Raw genomic sequence first — 17,452 nt, forward strand, 5'->3', positions numbered from 1 at the left:
ACGATACCATTGTTTGCTTCCATTCCTGGGGGACACTGTCTAGTAGCAGCGTCCATCTTCGATCTTTGACTTCCAATCTATGCTGAATTGGTGATTTTGTGTAAACATGGACAGTACAAGGATAACGTATTACTTGTCTGCAAGCGTCTCCATCCATTGGCTGACTGGTAGCATGGTGAAGTCTATGAGATGGTTCTATTAAGCTTGTTGGTATCCTTCCGCATGGAATCATGTAGAGAAGCCAAACTGGCTTAACTTCAGCAGCTAGGTTGAGAAGAACATGTAATGAGACGCACACATGTTTGGATATTGACTGGAATCTGCCGCGGGTATATCCATTCTGCCCATCTAGATATGCTATAGACTTTCCACCTCACAGTGTGTCAGCAGATGGGTGTGGGATCTGTACTGTTTCGATGATTGATGTAGAACAGTGTCGCGCTTGTGGGTACACCCTGAACATCACCCGCAGCTGCACAATATAAGATGGACACATCTCTGTCACCTCGAGGCTTCGAAATTTTGAGTTCGCATCGTTGCCCTGTTGGTATAAGTAGAAAATCTACTCAAGTTGGGAACTTCCCACGAAGCCAGGATGTTCATCGTTCAAGTGATAGGACATATACACCCTGTTAGTATAAGTGTATTGATAAGAAGAAATAACACAAAAGCTCAGCACAGTATTCGGGCCACTTGAGCCAATCCTGTGCTTATGAAAAATCCGTTCTTTTCCATCCATATTTAACCACTCAGCTACGTGGCTCCGGGGAGTACTATTGGCCCCTGAGGATTTCTCGTTCCTTCCGACCAATGACCTACCTGTCTATGTACCACCTAGCCTAGAGAATACATAGAGAAAATCAACAAAAAAGCTCGGGCGTTGGTTCGAACCCTATCCCTACGAAAAACCAGCGTCCCAGTTTCTTCATCACCCGTTTAACCACCAGGCTACGTGGCCCCAGCAAGTTTGCACTGTACCGGGGAGACACTTCTTCTTTCGAGTTTGTGTCCTATATACCCTCTAACCCATCTGTGTTGTGGCTCTCAATGGTTCCAGTCAGTATTACGCCCCCAAATGGTCATTCCGCTGCCTCCTTACCTTGGGTAGGCAGCCACGGAGCTTCAATGAAACCTCAGATACTCCGTCGCCTCTCCTTCCATCCGGTCGATCGTTGGCAGATTGATACCCATTTCATTCGGTAATTCACTCCCAAACTAAGAAATGCTGTAGCCGCTAACCTGAACGCCTTTGAAATATCATATGGATGTTGCTCATCCTTCAGTAAGATAGAGTAAAGGTTCGACATAAGGAACACGATAAGTGTAGACTTCTGTCGATTAGCCAATCCCAACGCCATGAGCTGGCACGATCAATCGTTCGCTTCAAACAGTCATTCTCACACCACTGCCCATACTCGATTACGAACACAAGATAGACGTGAATTTTGGGTTAGAAAAAACAAGCTTGGTATCACTAGCTTTGCGCTATCAACGGTTTCTGCAAGCAGGCGCATAAGTTCTAGGAGGCCCGCGATATTGAAAATACGCGCTCTCGTCTCACAAGTCTTCAACCTCGGATGACACTCTATCATGTCCAAGATATAAGATACAACGGCATCAAAAGTGTATGAAGTGGTAAATGTATTGCGCTACTGAAGATGGAACGCAACGGTTGAATGTTGATGGATTTGGGAATTAGCTAAGCTGGGAGACCCCAGCCACGGTGGCGATCCCTGCTCGCCTGGAATGGCAACAATGGGTCGTACGGCAGACTACAAGAGGCACTCTGCTAAAACACTTTTTTTATATATTAAAGCAGAAATCGTATTTTATAGTTACCTTACTACCCAGAATAGGGTCTAAATTAGTATAATAACTTATAAATAGGGGTTATAGAGATTTATAGCTTAAGAAATATTTTAATTTTATAATATATTAAACCGTATAATAATATATAAAATTATATAATATCGTACCCTAATATAAAAGTTTTTCTTTTTTTTATAACTTTATTATAAGAATAACTACTACTTTTTACCCTTTTATAAATAAAAATTACTCTTTACTTAAGTTATTAAACTAATAGCTCGTTTATAAATATTATAATATAAATTTATAATAACTTCTAGTTTTTATATAAGACGTTATTAAACTAATTAACCTTATAATACCTTTTTATAAAACTATTTTAAAACGACTAATTAATAATAATACTTATATAGGCTCTACTCTTTTTATATAATAAGAATATATAAATATATAAGCCTTAATATTAATAAAATCTTTTTTTATAAGCTTAAAAGAGCGGGAACGAAGTATTTAATAAACGAAAAAGGAGCTAAAATAATTATTAATAATTAATATCTCTATTATATTATATAACATATCCTTTTTTAAGAACGAACTTAATAGTTTCTAAGTAACGACTTATATTAATATTTAAGTTATTAAAAAGTTTATTAAAAAAGTTTAGTTTAATCGCTTCTCGACGTTTATTTTATATTAAAATATAATACGATTTATTATTTTATATTTTATAATAAATTAGTAAATTCTTTTAATAAAATAGATAGTATTTCTAATTAATATAAAAAATCCTTATAATATTTTAAAATATTATAAAGTAGCGTACGAAGTTATAAGTTTAAAAAGATTCCTTTTTAAAGCTACGATTTTATATAAAAAAGATAATTATTAACTTTTTATTATTTCTTAAACTAGAATTAAGTTACTAATTATTAAACCTTAGCTAGTAAAAAAAAAAAAAGGTCGTATAAAACTAATTATAACTAAAACTTTAAGTAAAACGACGTATAAAAATATTCTAAAAATACGGCTTTTAATAAGTATTAGTATTAAACTAATAATAAAAATTAAGGAGGAATTATTAGTTAAGTAAAAAAAAAAGATCGTTAAGAAAGAGGTAAAGGCTAAGAAAAAGGTTAAAAACGATAAAAACAATAAAAAAAACGAGATTATAGTAGTTCGATAAAAAAAAAGTTTATAATAGTAAATAACCTAGTATATTATAAAGATAAAAACGAGTATTCTCGTTAATAAATAGTTTAAAATAAACTATAATTATATTTATAATTCCTTTTTATCCTTAGTATTACTTATAATTACGAAGCTATTTAATACTCTAAGTTTAATTCTAGAGTTTTCTAATCTTTACTTAACTTATATAATACTATTTTATAATTTATTAAGTAAAATAATTTCTAGTTAAAGCTTATTATATATATACTACTTTAAATAAATACGAAGATATTAATATACTTTAAAATAAGGATAATTAGCCTCGCTAAACTTCGTACTTTTAGCTAATATAATTAGGGAGCCCTTAATAATTAAAGTATAAATTTATAAAGTAATTTAAAAAAAAATATACGTTTAGATTATTACTATTTTAAATAGCGTTTAATAATTATTAAACTTAATCTTAGTTAATTAGCTATATAAAGTCTTATATAGTTCGTAACGTAAGTTAATAATATAATTACTATAGCTAATTAGAAATAATATAAGGGCGACTTTTTTAATAATAAATTTAATAAGAGTTCTAAATTTATATAAAGTTAATAAAATTAGAACGAATTAGTAATATATACGTAAATAGAAATATAATTTAGTTAGAGAGTATATTTATATAAAATAGCCCTTAGAACTTAACTAGTTAGAAGTATTTTTATAAACGTAAGTATACTTATATATACTAAGATATATATTACTTACTTACTAATATACTAATTTATTTTAATAAAAACGATTTTACTAACTCTTAATCTTAACGTTATAAATACTTTTATTAAAAATCTAGTAATTATAAAATATAATTAGACTTTTTATTATTAAATAGTATTATGAAAGGTAATAATAAATACTAAATATAAGAACGGTTTCTTTCTCTCGGTCTAAACGAACTCGTAATAATATAAATCCCCGTTATTAAATAATAGTAAAATATTATATAAATATATTCCGGGATATATAAATAAAAACCCCTATATAGAACTATATAATAAACTACGAATAAGTATTAATATTAATATAAATTTTAAATTTAAATAGTAAAAGCTTATTATATATATTGAAAAATTAAATATAATTTAGTCTAGGAGTTATAAACCCTTTACGATAATACCTTATTTTACTTAACTAATCTTAAACTTATTATAAAAAGGTTTTATAATATATAAAGTAAAGTTTATCTTAGTTAATAATATAAGCTTATTAGCGAACTTATATATAAATATACTCTTTATTATACCCTTTAATATAGTAAGTAACTTTTAATATACTAAAAAAGAACTTTTCTAATCGTTATTATATAATTATAAGCTATTCTAGTATTTATTATTACTAAAGCTAATTTTATTAACGAAGTATTAATAATTTTATAGTTATAATTATAAATCCTTTAGACTAGAATTAAAAAAAGGATATTTTTATTATTTAAGTATTATTAAAAAATAATTTTTAAATACGAATTAATAAATCTTTAAAAAAGACTATACGCTCTTTTTATTATGAGTCCTATTTCGTAAGTTAACGTTCGAAAGTTCACTTTATAATTCTAGTATTAAAAACTATAAAAATATATATAATAATTATATTATAAGTCTAATTACTTTTTAATTTTATAATAATTATCGTTCGATATAATAAAAAATTAATACGTAGTCGTACTATTCTAAAAAAGTAGTAATATATAAAGTAAGAAACTAAAAAAGAAATTTTAAATAAGACGTAAATATTTATATATAATTATAATAATATATAGGGGTATCTTTTTATTTATAAGGTCTTATAAGTATATATATAAAAATATAGACGCTTATAGGGATTTATAATACTAAAAAGAATAAAAAAGTATATAATAATAATATACGATAAATAAAAGTTTTATAATTTTATTAAAAACGTTAAACTTTAGGGGGAGCTTTTATATAGTTAGTTACGGCTTTTTACGGGCTAAACTAAGCGTATATACTTTAATTTATAGTTAATAAGTATCCTATAACTCTATAGGGGCCTTATTACCTAGGTATTAAGCCTAATTATACTATATCCTAATATATACTTATATAAACTCTTATATTATACTATATAAAAATATTAAATTAATTACTCTTTATTTAGAATTTATATAAGTTAATAATACTCTTTATAATTTTATATATTATTATATATACCCTCTTTATTATCTTTAGCCTATTTAGCTACTTATTTAAAAGCTTTTATTATTATATAGAAGTATATAGCGGGGATAGTACTTAAAGACTTAAGTAAAGCGCTAATACGGACTTTACTACGACTCTTATAATTATAACTACGCTTAACGACCTTAATAAGCGTATTATAAACTAATATAAACTATTAGTAAACTATAAATAAATATAAGGTAGTATAAAGTAATATATAAGTAATAATAAGAGGTATAACGAGCGTATACTTATATATAATAAATATATAGTTATAACTAAAATAGCCCTTATTTATAAAAATAATATAATTAGTAAAAATGCCTTTACTAGCTTTATAATAGGCGCATAACTCGGTATTAATCTTAGTATTATTATATATAATTATTTCAATAATATCGGTAGCCTAAATACGAGTTATAATAATATTTAAGGGTATATAATAGCTATTTTTAATAATTTTAAAGTTAAGCTTAATTTAACGCTAGGGCTAGATTATACGAGTTAGTATAATAATATTAAATAGTATAAAGTAGTATATACTAACTTATATAATATTAAGGTTATAAATTTAATAAAACCCTTTAGGGTCCGGTCCGCCTTATTAAGGGCTATCTTCGCCTTTACGGGTAAGCTAGTTTATTAGGGTTAATATCGAGTATTTTTATTATATACTTTAATAAAACTTTATAACTAACTATAGCCGGCCGTAGCCGTTATTAAATACTAATAACCCCGCTACCGTAATATATTAATCGCTCTTTAAATAGCTAAAAACTACCCCCTACTTTCTACTTTTTTTAATAGTACTAGATTTTTCTTTTTAATCCTTCCTAATTTACTTTTACGTAGCGATTTTAGAGTATTAATAATACTCGGGAGTCGGTTAGGTATTTCGAGGCTATTATATTATATTAGTTAGGTACTAATAAGGGTAATACTTATATTAATATACGTATTTCGGATTTTTAAGTCGATAGTATTTAATCCGTATTTCTTAAGACGACTTTATTATAGTTCGGGGTCCTTTAGTATAATACTTATAGGATCGAACTTCTAGCCCTTGAGGTATCCCTATAGATCGATAAGTTAGCGTCTCGGTATTTTAATAATATATATTTAAGAGTAAGTAAATAATTTAATAATAATAATAATAGTATAATAATAATAAACGGCGAAAGAAGCGTTTTTCGATTTTAATAAAAGAAACGAAGTAATAAATATATATATATATACGAGTTAAAGTTAAAAGCGTAGTAGACATTAGTAATAAGAGCTTATAGAGGTCGGTATTATACTTAACGACGGTAACGAGGGCATCTCTAATACTACACTATTATAAGCTACTATTACCTAGAGAGTAATAAACTTAGCTAAGTAGGCGTAGGCTTATAAAGTAGTAGCGTTGGGCGCTTAATATTGCTATTAATCCGTAATTATAAACTTTATAAGAGGGAAAGTTTAAAAAGGTAGAAAATCTAAAAAAATAGTCTAACGAGATAGTATAAGTATCTACTAATATTATATATTAATACTATATAAATAATATTAAGAATCGCCCGAGTAACTAGTAAAGGTAGAAATAAAAAAACAAATTTAATAAAAAGTTTTTAAAAAAGAAGATAAAGAGCTTATAAATAATATAAAAATCCGTATAATAAAGAAGCTATTATATAGAGGTATATATATTAATAAAAAGGTAAAAGGTTATTTTATAGGACGTAAGGTTATTAGGGTACTACGTAAGTTAATATATAGGGACCGTTAGGAGCTATATATTTTTAATACGGGCTAGAACGCTATATTAAGCGCTTATTATAAGTATTATATAGCATACGTAATTATTAAAAAAGGGAGTATCCTATACGAAATTATTAATATATATACGTAAATAGTTAATGTTAAAGGAAAAAGTAAATAAAAAAAATTAAATTATAAATAAATATATACGCGTAATTATACTTATAATTACGTATATATTAGCCTAAAAGGAAATATAATTACTAATTAGTAAAAATTATACTAGCAATTGCGCATAAAATTACCTAATTATACCTAATTAATATTTCTAATTAGTAAATTACGAATATTATACTTATAATTGCGTATATAATTAGGTAATAATAATAAAAATAAAGTAAAAAAGGGTATAAAGTATAATAAAGCAAAATATAATTATTAATAAGTAACTATAGGGGCGTAGGTAAATTACTTACCTTATTTAAAGAATATTAGGTTAGTTAAGAAAAAAGGGAAATTAATTAATAATAGAAATTAATAAAGAGGATATACCCCTTAATTACCTTACTTTTATTAAGTAGTATAATTACCCTTATATAACTACTACTACTTAAGGTCATAAGTAATTCCTTATAATAATATATAGGATTTATTATAATATTTATTTATATATATAAGAAAGTCGCGCTATTGATATCTAAAATTTATAGTAGCCGTAGGTCTATTAGAAAGAACGGTTTTAGCGGAGTGCCTCTTGCAGTCTGCCGTAGGTCGTTCCCCGCGCCACATATCAGAGCTGGCGCCAATCGCGCGATAAGACGGGGAAAATGGTCTAGGCCGCGATAAGCCTCCAACCGTGGACCTCCCTACCAGGGTGGCTCCAAGAGGTGCATGTGCTCATGCTCGTGTGCCTCGACTTGCCCCTCCAAATATTCCTGTTCCATCCATCACCTAGGAGGTTCCTGCATATTCTGCATAGTAATCGCCTCGCCGACGACAAAAACCGAGGCGCAAATGCACCCGACCGCCGTTGATTAACTGAGTTCAAGTAACATTCGACCCCACCATCTCGGATATTGACTCTTGTTTCGTCATGCTGACTTATCACTGGCCAACAGCCTGACTGTCGTTTGTCCACGACTCGCTCGCGACAGTGACTGATTGATGCGGAACGTATAACGACTAGCTTCATCTCGAGACAAAAGAACAACCACCGCGACCGTACACACCGATAGAGTCGCCGGAGACGATGCAAACGATCTAAGATGGCGAGCTCAGATGGTGGAGCTGCTCCAGCTTCCCTCGACGATCATCACCGCCTGCTCGACGATGCAGGAGAATCGATATCGGGCAGCTCCCACATCGGGAGTGATGCTTCAGACGACTCTTCCGAACGGGGGCAATGTCGCTGGCGGACGTCTCGCTACCACGATATGGAATGCTCTCGCTTCTTCGACTGTCCTACCCATGTAGTCGAGAGGCATCTCTCTGACGACGAGGCCGACGACAGTGAGGCTGAGGAGGAGCCCGCAGTGCAGCATCAGACGGGCGACGATAGGCCTGAAAGTTCATCAAGCGCGAGGCTACTTACCGTCGATTCTCCTGTGCCTGAAGAAACTCCAGAGCCGACCCCAGCACCAAGCTTTGCGCCCGGGCCCGAGGAGACGAATACGGGGCAACCAAGAGAACCAGTAGATTCAGCACAGGCAACCTCAGCACGGGATACTGAAGGGCCTGATGAGTCTCAGGATCCCGAGGAAGCCGCACCTGCACCACCAACACCTTTAAGCTCTCGACTTTCAGAGACTTCTCAACCTCTCCCACCGACTGCAACGCCTGCAACGCCGACCGGAGAGTTCGTCCCACCGGAAAGATCATCGAGCTTGGTTACATCGCAAGCGGCAAACACATCGTCACACGATTCACCCCTACGCCCAGCTCTGATATCCAGCCGATCTCACGAACCCCCGCCTCCACCGCCACCCAGACGGGCGAGTTCTTCGACTGCTATTCAGCCTCCTTTGCGCGGTCAACAAGGATTTGGAGAGAGAAGTGGTCCCCCCGAGTTTGTCGTCCCACGTTGGCAACCGGACGCAGAGGTTGTTCTTTGCCCGATTTGCAACGTACAATTTAGCATATTCGTCAGGAAACATCATTGCAGGTATGTAGAAGTTGAGGGGCTGTGTGACGTAGTTGCTAACAAATTGCAGGAAATGCGGAAGAGTCGTCTGTAACGCCTGTTCGCCTCACAGAATCACCATTCCTTACCAGTACATTGTTCAAGCGCCAGGACAACCGCGATTGGCCGCCCAGAGATACCCGTCTTCCCTCATCAGTGGTGAGGGAGGATATGCAGATTTCAGCAGCCTTGGTGGAGGAGAGCGCGTTCGTCTATGCAACCCATGCGTCCCAGACCCAAACACCACACCGCCGCAGCAGCCACTTGGCTCGCCTTCTCAATTGTCTCCTCGAGGATCGCATTATAGATCGCAAAGCAGCATCAGCACAATGTCCAGCAACGCGCCCGCTCCCTCGCGGTTCTCCGGCTACTTCACGTCGAGCCCCTCCCCGGAGACCTATGCCAGGTCTAGAAGCATTACGGTAAGAGTTGATCCAGGTTCACATTCCATTCATACGCATGCTAACTCGCGCAGCACTCCGGCTCCGGCGGGCCCTCGAGCTCTCGCGGACATTACCAGTCCACTGGAAGTCGGATCATGGCAGGGACTCCGCCGACGTACTACCCGTCCTCATCTTCCGGCTACCCAGGCTCATCCCGCTATCGATCCATGCTGGATGTTGGCCCATCGTCGTCCTCGTCGGCGCACTACAATCGTGCGCTGCCGCCGCCGCCGCCCCAAATAGCCGAGGAAGACGAATGCCCGGTCTGCCATCGCGAACTGCCCTCTCGCACCCTCCCCAACTTTGAGCAGCTGCGAGAGACTCACATTAACACCTGCATCACTTCACACAGCGCTTACGGCGGTACACCGACGGGAGAGACCCCTCCAGTCGGAACGCCACCACCCTTGGCGGTTCGCCGGACTGGTATGTTCCCTTATGTTGCCACAGAAAAGGACTGTGTGGACTCGGCCGAGTGCACCATCTGCCTAGAGGAATTCGAGGTGGGCGTTCCCATGGCGCGTCTGGAGTGCCTCTGCCGTTTCCATCGATCCTGTATCTCAGCTTGGTTCATCAACCATCCTGGACGGTGCCCAGTCCATCAGCATGATAGTTTTGGCTATTGATACCTCGTGTCGTCGGTTCGTTACTTCTCCTCTCGCAGGCTCTGATCTTCCGGCGTTTCGGTTTGCATAGGAGCCGTTCAGTTTAACCAAGTCTTTCCTTTTAACGATGCTTGCTTTCTCTCGTTTTGTTTTGACTACCAGAATCCCATTTCACCATTGTCCGCCGCAACAACGCTATGGGAACAGATAACATGAGCTGAGGCCGGGAAGCGGTCGTCGCCGTCAGCGGATGTGAGTATTTAGAATGGTCGGGGCTGATTTGCTTTCGTTTTTGTGGACTGGATGGCCTCATGGTGCCTTGCTAGTTTTTTTTTTTTTTCATATATACATGTCAGCCAGTGTGCCAGGGTATAATACTTTTGCCAGTAAATACTTCTGAAGCGAAACGGAGGAGGGAGAGGAGGGGAGGCGGCGTGTCGTTGCGCAGAGTCACACTCTCTCACTCCCCTCGATGGAGATACCAGCCACTCAGATTAGATAGATATGTTAGGTTTACTTCTAATAATGAGATGCCATGCTCACTTGTGGAGATTTGGCCCGCCCAGGTACATTCAATTCTCGAGTTTCTCCCCAACTCGTGTCCTGCATTATCCAGAGGAGGGCATTGATTCTGTCACCCGAGTGCGCGCCCCGTCTTAATTATTGCACCCAGCACCTAGGTACGGCTGTTTGTACGTTCACGCCCTGATGGTTGACGGAATGATCTGCCGCTCATATCGAGTTTCTCTCGATGCCTCTACTACGCCGCTATCGTTCCCTTTAGTGTTGCCTCTGCTGTTTCCCTTATCAGTACGATAGCTACTTTTCTTACTTCACGGAGTATACTGTCTATATAATGTACTTGAAGTATCGTAGTACAATGGGAGTAAGGACAGTAGTGATGGCGAAAACAGCGATAGGAGAAAGGACTATCGTATTGACCGGCACATCGACTTCGTCACCCACTTTGTCGCCCTTCCATTCAGAAACCAGTGCCTGACTGTGGTCGTTTCACTCTAATAGAGGAGTCGTAGTTTTCGTGGGGATTCAAGGGGACAAACACAAGGCGCGTTTATATGTTGTAAGACACTCTTCCAAGGTAACGGCAACCCACTTGTACCGCTCCCACCTTGGGACCGTCAAAGGTCCGTCCGGCAGGCAAGCGGACGGAGTCTGGATACCTGCCTACTCCAAGGGAAAGCGACGCACGTCACTTGTCTCGGTAACGGCGTCTTTGTGGCCTCGTTTCGACGTGGTACGTTTCGACCGTTCTTCCTAGTGTACTCGACGTCAAACCACGTTTTGAGCAGAGTGATCATCGTCTGCCGGCCCCTCCCCTCCGTAACCCCCCCCCCTTTTTACGCCTCCTTCCCGTCAAGAGCCAAGACACGGGAAGGCCACTGCGATAGGTAGGTAACCTCGCGGCTCACGCCATTGATGTTCTAAGACCATAGTCTAGAGGAAAAGTTTGGATATTCTTCGTATTTAGGATCCGGATGAGGATCCGTACATCATAGGCAGTGCTGGAAAGGTAGGGTAGGTAGCTGGCCAAGACGCGGGAACATTCCATCTCTAGGACGAGGGTGTTCGAAAAAGGGGGGGAGCCTCCCTCGAGGAGGGGGGGAGGAGAGGATCTAGAACATGCCAGGGCAGCACGATCGCCCAATAAACAAGATCCCTGCTGCGAGTCTCCGGGGGGTTTCCACTGGGCATATCCATGCTCCACAGCCTCCACCCTGGCCGACTGGCCCGACCTTGCCGAGGAGGAGGAGGAAGAGAAGTAGTTGATACTGTGTATGCTAGATCCTTAAAGCCTCTCTTTGAAAATAGAACCGAGCAGCATCTCTTCGACAAAACGAAGATTATGAATCAGCCTGGACAAAGGTGACAGAGAGAGAGAGGGGGGGGGGGGGGGGAGATAGGAAAGTCTGTAAGTTTAGGGACCAGCAAGGACCAACCAGGTCTATCAATGATGAATCAATTACACACGTCGCCGACCTGCATTCACCCACCGGAATCCCGATAATGAGCTTATTTCTTTTCTCCAATCTGTCGAGTGAAATTTTCTGCTCAGTCTCCGAGTTTCCCGTTTGCTTTAAACTCGCCGACTGGTAAATTGCTGCCCCAGCTTTTCTTTTTTGTTCTAGTTGTGTACTCCGTACGGATTACCCAACGGTCAAAAGTCCCGAGCAGGAAAAACAACTCACCTGCGTTCTTAATTTCTCGCGGTGAGGGGTAGTCGCTGCTTACGGGCATTTATATGCGCGCAGTACGGATACACCTCACGCAAGTTGGTATCCGTAGGATGGCAGTGTAAAACCGTGTCAGAGACATAAAACCCTAGAAATGACAGAAATGACTCTGCGTCACTGGACAGTGCAGCAAAACTGGAATGATTAGATGAACGCGACCAACACTTTCCGTACCAGAAACCTACTTTGTAAGGATATACAATGTTTCATGAAACTCAGCTGTCCGTAACCTACGACCCCACCCCTCCTTATACGTTCATCGGATTATTGTCAAGATGCGGGAAGGAAAAGGAAAGAAAAAGGAGGGGCCGGGTAGGTTGTTTGGGGTAGATGGTGATTCGGGGAGGGAGGCTATATCATGAGCGGTATTATGGCACGCCATATGCTTGAAGTTGAGCATGTCTAACGTCAGTTCAAGCCCATTCTTGACACATTCTTGACAGAAGGGGAATCGGGGTGCAGCTTTCAGCCCTAGCCTGGTGTCACCGAGCCCCTCTGATCGTTCACATTCCTCGAGGGAAAGCCGAGACTGTCATCGAGTTGGGGCTCTTGGCGTTAATCCGTTTCGTCTTGATGCTGTTTTCACAGCATTGTTTCGCACGCAAGAACGCCGCCGGCTGGCTCTGGCCCTCGTGGTCCGGTCCCTCAGCGCGGGTTCCCACCCCCGCTGGATATCCTGGTTTCAACCCCCCGTCAATTTTAGATGACGATGGAGCCACGCTCTCGCCACGGAGCAGCGCGCATGCCTGCCCACGGCACCACGGCGCCGGGAGCATAGAGGAGTGGTTCCTCTTTTTGCGTTCTGGACTGCATTGTTTGGTCCGCACGTCCGCCCTGAGGAGCGAGGATGAACCCCCATGAGGCAGGTTGGTAAGGTAGGACCGTAGGATGGACGGCGGCGGCGGCACAGTAGGAGGAAAACTCTCTCGCGCGCGTTGTTTTTTCCTTCCCGTTGGTGGCGCTTGTCCTTCTTCCGTCCCTCTGCAGGATCGAGTAAGATTAAATCAAAATAATACCGGTGTTATGGTTGCCTGCCCTCCTGCTCTAGGCTCTTCCCTCAAAAGGATTGCCATATCCTGCCATGTAGGTGTGAAGTCTTTCCTTGACCCTTTCTCTCTCTATCCACGCTGGTCTGGAACTCTTGCTGCACCCCTTTGAGGTCCGACATTCCTTCACTTGTTGATATTGCCGACTGCTATTCTGTCATTATCCAAAGAAAAGACACCGAGCTTGTCTCTGTCCGAATTGAATCTGCATCCGATCAGTAGTTCCTCCTTGGCTAGGAACCTCACCGTAACACATCGTTATCACGTCCATCGTCTTCGACACAATGAAGCAATCCATTCTCTTGTTGGCCGCCTCGGCCGCTCACATGGTCTTCGCCAAGCCCGTCAAGTCCTGCTCAGCCAAGCCGCGTAGCACCACCGTCCTCACCTTCTACGTCACCCCGACCTACGGAGGCCCGACCATGACCCCCATCCCGACGGCGCCGGTCGTGCAACCTACTCCCGTCGAACCCCCCGTCGAGAGCTCCGTCGAAAGCTCCGCCCCCGTCGAGACTCCCGTTCAGATGCCATCGGTCATCGCAACGACCGCATCGGCCTCGGCTACCGTGGTGGAGCAGGCTGCCCCATCGTCGAGCAGCAGCAGTGCCAGCACCCCGGCCTCATCCTCGACGCCGATCGGCAGTGGTGGAACCAAGCAGGGCAAGTCGACCTTTTACGGCGGTAACACCTCTGGCGGCATGTGCTCCTTCTCGACCTATACCATCCCCTCCGGCCTCTACGGCACTGCCTTCTCCGGCCAGGCTTGGGATTCTGCCGCTCACTGCGGTGCTTGCGTCAAGGTCACTGGACCCAATGGCAACAGCATCACAGCCATGGTTGTAGACCAGTGCCCCGAGTGCGACGAGGGCCACCTCGATCTGTTCCAGGATGCCTTCACGCAGCTCGGAACCGTCTCCGAGGGCATCATTTCGACCTCGTACGAGTTTGTTGAGTGCGGTATCACTTCGCCGATCAAGCTCCACAACAAGACTGGCACTTCTGCCAACTGGTTCTCCATGCAAGTGCTGAACCACAACGAGCCCGTGGCGAAGCTCGAAGTCAGCACGGATGGCGGAAGCACTTGGCAGGCGACCAACCGCCAGCCGTACAACTTTTTCGAGAACTCGAGCGGTTTCGGAACCGAGACCGTCGACGTTCGCGTCACGAGCGAGTCGGGAAAGACTATCACTGTCAACAGCGTCAGCGTCGCCGCCGATTCCGAAAAGGAGGCGTCATCCAACTTCTAAGTCGTGAGCATGATAGTCTCATGAGCTCGGACATTGGAAGTATGGCTGTCGTCTGAGGACGAGCGCGGTTCGGAGATTTTTGTTTCCCTGGCCTGGGCGTCTGTTGCTCTGGCTTGTCGTCTGCGTATGAGCCTATTGTGGCACCGTGTGCTTTGCATGCTGCAGGGACAGAATGCATCGATCGCGATTCGCCTTGGTCGATAGCCCTTCATTGCTTGAGCGAACTCTTCATTTCTTTTTTCTCTTCAATGCTCGCACTGGGCCTTTCTTTCTTTCATGTGAAGACGACTTGGGGTTAGACAGTATGGTTTGGGACCGGAAAATGGCTCGGGGCTAGCCTAGAACTTCCCACTTATGAATTGGTTTTTTGAGCAAGCTCAAAGCGCCTAGTTGGTTTGCGTAGCATTTACGTGGACAGTGTAGCAATAGTTCTCTTCAGATGATCTCAATCTTGCCGTCGACGAACGGCATCTTTCCTCATTGCAGGATCGGAAACTCGATGCGTGCGAGTGTATACGTCTGCGTGGTGTCTGGTAGAAGGAAGCCTTGGCTCGTGGGTGCATGATTCGTTTCGCGCATGTACGCGTGGATAAAGTCGTGCTGTTGTTAGCGTTCGGCCTTGGGTGATGACCGCGATGTGCAAGTCTAAGTTCAACGATGCCGGCATGTTAGATTACCGGTAGAGATCGCCAGGAACCGAGCCTGTCTTGGAAATAGCTGAGACCAATCAACAATGCTTGCAGAGCGGGTTAGCTCGATCAACACGCAGTACAGATCTCCTATCCTCCTAGTCTCTGCTGTTCTGAATCTCTGACTCTCGCGTTATCGGCAATCGTAGTCCGTAGTCCGTAGAGTTTCTAATCCACAAATCAGGAAATGAAGGATGCCTCAAAAGTGAAAACGCGTTCTTTCGAGGTGAGGCTAGCGGCTGGTACCTGCCAAGACGGCGGCGAAACTGTCTTAGTCTTAAATCCCTAGGCAGGAACATGGCGCGATGAATGGACAGATGCTGCTGGTGCACGCTGCGACAAGCTCTGTGTTACTCAACGGCGAGGCTGTACGCCATGGCTAACTTGGTTGAGCTTGCGCAGCTCGCATTTGACTGGTTTCCAACTCCCCTTTCTTTGTAGGAATCGCTGGGAAATGAATTGTACCACGGCATGTTTCGCATCGTTGTAGCGGCAAAAGACACTGGCCACGGAGAGGTGAAATGAGCATTCGTCAGATCGTGGGCAGCAATACCTAGTTGGCGACGGACCACCGAGTTTAGTGTATCCATAGGTGTGATTGTGGCCTGTCAGTCATGAGCCTGTCATCGGTTCGCCATGGTCCGATCGATGAAGGATTGCCGGCAAGGATCGGGTAGCTGGGATGGACGTGATTCGACCGTTGTTTGGTAGCTTGACCGTTGGTCAGGGTGCCCAAGTTTGACCGTTGGCGGAGCTCTGCTGTGCCAGGACCTCGGCCCCCATCCAGCCACGAACTTCCCTGACAATCCTGACGACTGAGTGCAGAGGGGAGTGTCGAGACTGGAGGGGTAGTCGTGAGGAATGTTGGGGTGTACGATTGATTCAAGGTGATAAGCTCGGAATTTGTAGGGTATTAAGATAGGTAGCGAGTCGTCGACGGCATCGAGCCTCTGAAGCATGGATGTACCAGCAGTGCGTCGACTGGTGACGATCGATGACTTGCTTCTGCCGGTGCGGGTCAAGGAGCGTGTAGGGAGTCTGATCGGATAAACTTGGCGGAATTCAATGTCGCAGAGGTGCTGGAGTTGAGACGACACAGCGGATAACGCAACACCTTATAGACGACTGAATTTATCAGCATACGATGCAGTAGAGAGGAATGTAAGCGCGGACGAATGGTGTCGCATCTTGTATCTCAAAACCAAAGTGTGTGAGGTGACAGAGAAACAGGTATTACCCGCACGCTGTATCCGTAGGTATTCTGTATGTCTGCAGTAGTGTGTGTATTCGTAGTGGAGGTGGACGAACTGGAGGAATGAGCTTTCGGTCTCGGCGACCCTGACCAAGCTGGATGTTCGGCTCTTCCCCAAGCCTGCCCTGCCCTGCCCAGCGCCATGCAGCTAGGCAAGGTACGTAGTAAACCGCCCCCGCTTCCCTCTGGTGCTTCCATTCCAAGTGCAACCTTTCCGGGAAGGCACCCAACCTGGCACTTTCCCAGCTCGCCAGTCCCCAAGCAAGCTGAGAACCCCTGTCTTGAAGCTCCAGTAGCCAATCCCGCTGGTTTGGCTCGACAGGGATTGCTGCCCTGAGGTGCTGTAGGCAGCTCCCCCGCCCGACTTCAGCAACCAGTCACAGCCCAATGCAGCATTTCCCCCAGCTGAAATCTGCTGAGGTAATGGCGAGTATTACGTCGTTATCCGCTTTCTCTCTCCCTCCTGCACCACGGACACCAGGAAGCTGGTTGACAGCTTGCAAAGTACCCGCGGAGAGGCCTCATTGCGATTGCTTCACTCCGTACTGCCCGAGAAGTCATCCAAAAGATACCTAACCTTAGGTATCCAAAGAAAATAAGGGAGGTGTGATTACTGGAAATCATGGTCTTAGCCAAGCACTCGAGGTACCTTTATGGTTTAGCATCGCACCTTGCCTGACGGTTAAAACACCCCACCCCCTGCTCTGCTCGTCTCGCTTTTCTGGTGCCATGAACCGGTTGAAGCTGCAGTCGTAATCTTGTAATGTCCCAGTCGCACTTGCACTCACTTTCTTG

The 17,452-nt window shown here is 42.0% G+C and overlaps 4 protein-coding genes across 4 annotated transcripts; 2 read left to right on the forward strand and 2 right to left on the reverse strand.

Moving 5' to 3' along the window:
* Positions 1-8,209: 8,209 nt before the first annotated feature.
* Positions 8,210-10,262, forward strand: CLUP02_05355 (FYVE zinc finger protein; the record flags this gene model as incomplete). The annotated part of the gene is made up of 4 exons (XM_049284362.1): positions 8,210-9,105; positions 9,155-9,545; positions 9,599-10,069; positions 10,131-10,262. 4 exons carry the CDS (start codon positions 8,210-8,212, stop codon positions 10,260-10,262), a joined length of 1,890 nt encoding a protein of 629 aa, XP_049141505.1.
* Positions 10,263-10,690: 428 nt separating this feature from the next.
* CLUP02_05356 (uncharacterized protein) lies at positions 10,691-11,490 on the reverse strand (the record flags this gene model as incomplete). Its single annotated transcript, XM_049284363.1, has 5 exons — positions 10,691-10,802; positions 10,874-10,966; positions 11,034-11,171; positions 11,229-11,300; positions 11,381-11,490. 5 exons carry the CDS (start codon positions 11,488-11,490, stop codon positions 10,691-10,693), a joined length of 525 nt encoding a protein of 174 aa, XP_049141506.1.
* A 2,263-nt stretch (positions 11,491-13,753) lies between these two features.
* Positions 13,754-14,716, forward strand: CLUP02_05357 (rare lipoprotein A; the record flags this gene model as incomplete). Its single annotated transcript, XM_049284364.1, has 1 exon — positions 13,754-14,716. One exon carries the CDS (start codon positions 13,754-13,756, stop codon positions 14,714-14,716), a length of 963 nt encoding a protein of 320 aa, XP_049141507.1.
* Positions 14,717-15,102: 386 nt separating this feature from the next.
* Positions 15,103-17,388, reverse strand: CLUP02_05358 (uncharacterized protein; the record flags this gene model as incomplete). The annotated part of the gene is made up of 11 exons (XM_049284365.1): positions 15,103-15,334; positions 15,394-15,433; positions 15,652-15,671; positions 15,760-16,010; positions 16,094-16,213; positions 16,281-16,484; positions 16,549-16,599; positions 16,714-17,021; positions 17,127-17,177; positions 17,272-17,306; positions 17,354-17,388. 11 exons carry the CDS (start codon positions 17,386-17,388, stop codon positions 15,103-15,105), a joined length of 1,347 nt encoding a protein of 448 aa, XP_049141508.1.
* Positions 17,389-17,452: the final 64 nt, after the last annotated feature.

The sequence above is a fragment of the Colletotrichum lupini genome, chromosome 3 (assembly GCF_023278565.1).
Source record: "Colletotrichum lupini chromosome 3, complete sequence".
Taxonomy (NCBI): domain Eukaryota; kingdom Fungi; phylum Ascomycota; class Sordariomycetes; order Glomerellales; family Glomerellaceae; genus Colletotrichum; species Colletotrichum lupini.